General features: G+C 52.7%; 1 protein-coding gene across 3 annotated transcripts; it reads right to left on the bottom strand.

Annotated features, from left to right (window-relative positions):
• Nucleotides 1-219: 219 nt before the first annotated feature.
• On the bottom strand, nucleotides 220-4,701 carry PIGV (phosphatidylinositol glycan anchor biosynthesis class V). Of its 3 annotated transcripts, XM_044671370.1 has the most exons (4): nucleotides 4,606-4,683; nucleotides 3,639-3,732; nucleotides 2,590-2,996; nucleotides 220-954 (listed from the first exon to the last, which is right to left on the bottom strand). In XM_044671370.1, the coding sequence occupies exons 1-4, from the start codon at nucleotides 4,681-4,683 to the stop codon at nucleotides 673-675; spliced, it is 861 nt and encodes a 286-aa protein (XP_044527305.1). In that variant the 3' UTR covers nucleotides 220-672. The 3 variants fall into 3 exon arrangements, with proteins under 3 accessions (XP_044527305.1, XP_044527304.1, XP_044527306.1); XM_044671369.1 differs by having other exon boundaries at nucleotides 2,590-3,732; nucleotides 4,606-4,701; XM_044671371.1 differs by lacking the exons at nucleotides 2,590-2,996; nucleotides 3,639-3,732.
• Between the last annotated feature and the right edge of the window lie 749 nt (nucleotides 4,702-5,450).

Below are 5,450 nucleotides of genomic sequence, written 5' to 3'. Positions count from 1 at the left end.
ATCCTCTGGACTCAAAGTCATCAGAGAAGATGGCATTGTTTGGACAATGTAGTTACCTGCTACACCATGAATGAGTCCCTACTGTTCCTCGGGCAGGAGGTCCTGTGGGACCTCTCAGGGAAGTCACACTGCCCTCCCTTCCCAGAAAAGAGATGGCCAAGAAAAGATAAATACCACCTACATGGGCAGATAGTTGACTTGGTTAGTCATGGACAGGAAAGGCCTTTATAAGGTCTGGGATGACTAGGAAGCGGGTGCTGGCAAGCAAGTCAATAGAAATCTTTAAGTGGAGAACAGATAGTAGTGAGGAAGGGAACTTGGGCGTGAGTAGGCCTGCTGCAAGCCCCTGAGTTCCTTGTCAATTCTGAGATTCTGTGATGCAAGTCACTTACGGCGGGCAGCTGGGATGTTTAATGACTGAGTTGACCAGAAAGATTTCCAGGTTCAGTTTGGATATGAAAGAAAACTTTGGCCTAAGTAACTCTCCCATTTGTACCCAGAGCAGAAAGAGAATCTCCAATGGCCAACATTTTCTTTGACATCTCAACCAACTCATTTGAAAGCATTGTGGATGAGGACTTCTATTTCAAGTAGTCTCACAACTCAATTGACTAGTTCCTGGCCCCTTGGGAAAGTCTGTAGCATAGCTTGGCTGTCCTCTGGGGCTCTGGGTCATGTCCAAGGCAGGAAATTGCAGTGCAGGAGCAGTCCCAAGAGCCAGTAGGAGAGGAAATAGCTCAGAATGGCCCGTGTGACTCCCGAGCAAGCTCTCCAATTGCAGAGAAGTCCCCAAACTGGATTCTTTAGGGTCTCTTGTCCCAGCAGGGAGCACACTACAGGCACCTTCTCAGGCATAGTCTCTCGAGGCCACAACAGGGGCTCCCAGTCTTGAAGCAGGTGAGCTGGAAACCAGTAGACGACAGGAGTGGAGGAGCCCAAGAACCTGGTGAGAACCTGGAAATCACAAGAGGAGGGGGAAGCACACGCTTATATAAGCTGTAACCATCTCCAGCTGGCTCTGTTTTCATCCAACATGCCCCAGTGCATCTCATGTACTACAAATTTATTACACTGGAAGACAAACTACGGAGCTTGGGGTCTGCTTTATAAAGATGTGTGACATCAGCTGGGCAACCTCAGCCATATAGATAAACACAGCTTCAGCTCAATTACCACAATAATGGGTCAATCAATACCCAAAATCCTATGGGGCCCAATTCCAGCCAAAGTCAGAACACTGTAAGTTGGACCAGGTGGGGAGGCAGGGAGGAAAAGGAGGAGGAAGAAAGGAAGTGGGAGAGAGAAGAAAGAAGAGAAGGGGGAAGGAGTGAAGAGGATGGAGGGGATGAGGAAAGAGGGAGGAGGGAGAGGAGGGAAGGGAGAGGAAGAAAGAGGGGGGAGAAGGAAGGAGGAAGAAGGGGAACAGGAGAAGAGAGAAGGGAAGTGGGGAGGAGGTTAGAAGGGGAAAAGGAAGGAGAGGGGGAGCAAGGAAAGAGGAAAAGGGGCAGGGGAAGAGGGAAGAAAAAGGAGGTTGGGGGCAGCTAGGTGGTTCAATGGTCAGAGAGCCAGGCCTGGAAATCAGACACTTCTTGGCTGTGTGACCCTGGACAAGTCATTTAACCCCAAATGCCTAAGGAACCAATACTTGGTATTGAGTCTAAAATGGAAGGCGAGGGTTTAAAAAAGAAGAAACAGAAGAAGGAGGGGGTGAGACAAAAGAGGAGAGAAAGGAGGTGGAGGAGACAGAGGACAACAGTGGGAGAAGGGAAAGGAGAGGGAAGGAGAGAAGTGCCTGCAGTTCATCCTCTTCCCTCATGGGGGGTGAGGAGCCAAGGCTCCAGTTGGCCAGCTTCCCTCACTGCTCCTTTGCTGGCATTCACTCTCCTGACTAATCCCCCAGCAAACACAGAATGTTACTCTGTACTTCCCCAGCCTTTCATCCACAGATCTCAAAGACTTTGACAAACAGCCTTTGTGAGCCTCACTCAGGCTGGGAGGCTGAAGAGGGGTCAGCTGGAGGGCAAAGGGACTTTCCCAGACTGCCCTGAGGTCCCAGGCAGGGCCAAGGCCTCCCTACACTCCTCGTGAACCCAAGCAGGGCCTCAACAGAAATGCAAGGGGCTCTGGCCTTGGAGGAAGGAAAGGGATTTGGGTTCAGTCCCACTTTCGACATTTACTAGGTGACCATGGGTAAGTCCCACCTCTCTGAGACTTCGCTTTCTCCTCTATAAACTGCCAGGGCTAGATTGGACGGCCTCTGAGGTCCATTTCTAAATGCCTATGAACTTCTCTGAGCCTTGGTTTTCTCCTCTCCAAAATGGGGGTGATACTACGTGTGCAAGACTCTATCTTTCAAGGCTGTGGTGAGGCCTCCATAAGGACATGCAGGCACATACCCACCCACCCTGGGTCCTTGCCCCCTGGTGAAAGTGGTGCAGGGGGTCTGTTACACCTTAGATCCCAGGAGATCAGCCTGAAAGCTGGAGAGCTTCTAAAGACCATCTAGGCACCTCCCTCCCATCAGGGAGGCTCACCCTGGGTGGGAGAGCTGGAACAGAAGTCAGGGCACCCCCCAGGCCCGCCGCTTACCTGCACGTGCATACACAGGGCTCCGAAGAGCAGCAGGGCAGTGCAGTGCGCCACATAGACAAACACCCGGGGGCTGTGGAATCCAGAGGGAGGCTTTCTAGCCTTCTCATCCGCCCTGCCCTTGCTCCACAGGAGCCCAAGGGTGAGGCAGTGCTGGAGGTTGGCAGTCACATAGGTCCAGGCCGCCCAGGCCCCGAGCACAGCCACGGGCCCTGCCAGGAGAAAGTTGGGCACCTGGCGCAGCTCAAAGTACCTTAAGAAGCCCACGTTCCAGTAGACATCCTGGACATAGCTGTATATAAGGGGCAGGCGCCAGGTGCACCAGCTGGGCTGGCCGCCCGCTGGGATCCGGTAGCCCTTGTCCTCGGCCAGCTGGATGAGGGGCTCGGGGATGAGGCGGGCCGAGGGGGGCTGGCAGAACTGGCCATAGGCATAGTACTGGAACAGGGCGAAGGGCAGACCGACCCCAAGGGCTCTCAGCAGCAGCAAGGCCGCCAGCCGCAGCGGCTTCCACAGGGCCCGAGGAAGGGCCTGCCGGGGACACGGAGCCGAGATGAGGGCTCGGCACTGGGCATGGACGAGGAAGCCGGTGTTGATGAGCCCATTGGAGCGCACAGCCGTGGCCAGGGCAAAGAGGAGCGTGCTGCGGCTGCCTCGGCCCCTCTCCAGCTGGCTCATGGCACTAAAGGCCAGGAAAGCAAAGAGGCTCTCGGAGTAGCTAGATGCCAGGAAGACGTTGGCGGGGCTGAGGCAGAAGAGCAGGGCTGAGAGGTGGGCCAGGCGGCGGCAGCCCAGCACTACACAGCCCAGCTCATAGAGGGCCAAGGCTGCCAGCACCGAGCACAGGCCGTTGAGAAGGGCGGCCGTCAACAACAGGCGACTCCGGAGGGTGAGCAGGCCCCGCAGCGGCCACAGTGCCAGCTCGGCCCCCACGCGCAGGGCCAGGGGGAAGCCCGGGAAGAAGGCAAAGTTGTGCTCATAGATATAGCCATGCTCCGCAATGAAAAGGAAGTGCTCTGCGTCCCAGCGGGACAAGCCCCCGAGGAGCCATTCCACCAGCTGGTCCCCCAGGCCGGCAGGCTCCAGCCGGGGTGGAGAGAAGGCATCTGCGGCATGATCCGGGATGAGGGCGTTGAACAGAGCCTGCAGAGGGAGACCAGGAAGGCTAGTGAGAGCTGAGGGGCTCCTCTGCTGGAGAGCTCCAGGCCCCCATGCATCCTCACAGCTTTCTTTTTTCTTAATAAATCTGAAGGAGGGGGCAGCTGGGTAGCTCCATGGATTGAGAGCCAGGCCTAGAGATGGGAGGTCCTGGGTTCAAATTTGGCCTCAGACACTTCCCAGCTGTGTGACCCTGGGCAAGTCACTTAACCCCCATTGCGTAGCCCTTACCACTCTTCTGCCATGGAACCAATACATAGTATTGATTCTAAGGCAGAAGGTAAGGGTTTTAAAAAATAAATCTGAAGGGATCCATCTTTTGTTTTATTTTTACATCACCTGCACCTCCCATTGGGCTCCTCTTCCCCACCCCCACCCTCAAATAATAAGGCAGCAATTATCAGGGGCATTAAGGTCTGCCAAGTACTTTACACACATTATCTAATTGATCCTCCCAGCAACCCTGAGAGGAAGGTCTACTGTTATTCCCATTTTATAGATGAAGAAACCAAGTGACTTTTTCAGTTACACAGCAATGGATCGCTCTAACCACTGGAAGCCCTCACCCACCTTGGACACTTTCCAGCTCTGTGCCCTGGACAGGCCACCCTCACTCAGCCTCCCTTTGCCCCACAGTGTGTAGGAAGAGGCAGGAAGAGCCCAGAATCAGGATCGTCAGAGACCAGGGATCCAGTCTTTTGGCTCTTCACTGGTTGTATGACTTTGGGAAGTCACTTCATCTGTGTCCTCATCTATAAAATGAGGGTGATAAGGCTAGCCCCAGGAATGGCAGCTGTCACAAAGGGCCTCAGCTCCACATCTGGAAGGGCCTGGATGCAGGGACGGCGGGTACCTTACCTGGAGGACCAAAGTCAGGGAGCGGCAGAACACAGCAAACCTCAACACCTCTCTCCAGGACGGTTCCCCAAGCTGCATCCTCAGAGCATTCAGGGCATCTATGTGCAAATGAGCTCCCCAAATCTGAAACCATGTAGAACGTCGACTGTGAGACAGTTGTGCCCGCAAACTTAAGCTACCAGAGAGTCTAGAATGGGAAATGCACCAGCACATCTGCCGCCTTCTGAGCTGTGAGCTTCGATTTTTCTCATCTGTAAAATGGAGATAAAATTTTCACTACCTACTTTGTGGCATCTCAGAGGTTCACAGAACCAAAGAGGAAGAATATCAGAGGTCATCCAACCCAATCCCCTCACTTTGCAGATGAGGAAACAGACCCATAGAGGCTGGAGTAATGGCATGTAAGTCACCCAATTTATAAGCACCATAGGTGGGATTCGAACACAGGTTCTTAGACTGTTGAATTATTAATTATATAAATTATATAAATCATTATCATCAAGATGATAATGGTGGCTACCTGGTGGCTAGAATGATATAGCAGCTCACTAGCTTTCATGAATGGTCTGAAGTCTACAAGTATAGACCTCAAAAGACACCCAGTAGAAATCACCCAATAATCCAGAGACTAGAACAAGATCACAGACTGAACTATTTACCCACAATTGCCCAGGCAGTCAATAAGCACTTATTACATGTCTACCCCATGCCAAGCACTGTTGAAACTTAAGAACATTTTAAATAGATGTAACCATCCCAAATATCCATTCTACAGTCTAAGCTACATGAAATGGAAAGCTTTCAAAATATAGAGACCGAGCCAAGGAGAAAGAAATCATGTGGCA

Source organism: Gracilinanus agilis, chromosome 3 (genome assembly GCF_016433145.1).
Source record: "Gracilinanus agilis isolate LMUSP501 chromosome 3, AgileGrace, whole genome shotgun sequence".
Classification (NCBI taxonomy): domain Eukaryota; kingdom Metazoa; phylum Chordata; class Mammalia; order Didelphimorphia; family Didelphidae; genus Gracilinanus; species Gracilinanus agilis.
Note: the sequence above shows the minus strand (reverse complement) of the source record. Positions and strands in the feature narration are given on the sequence as shown.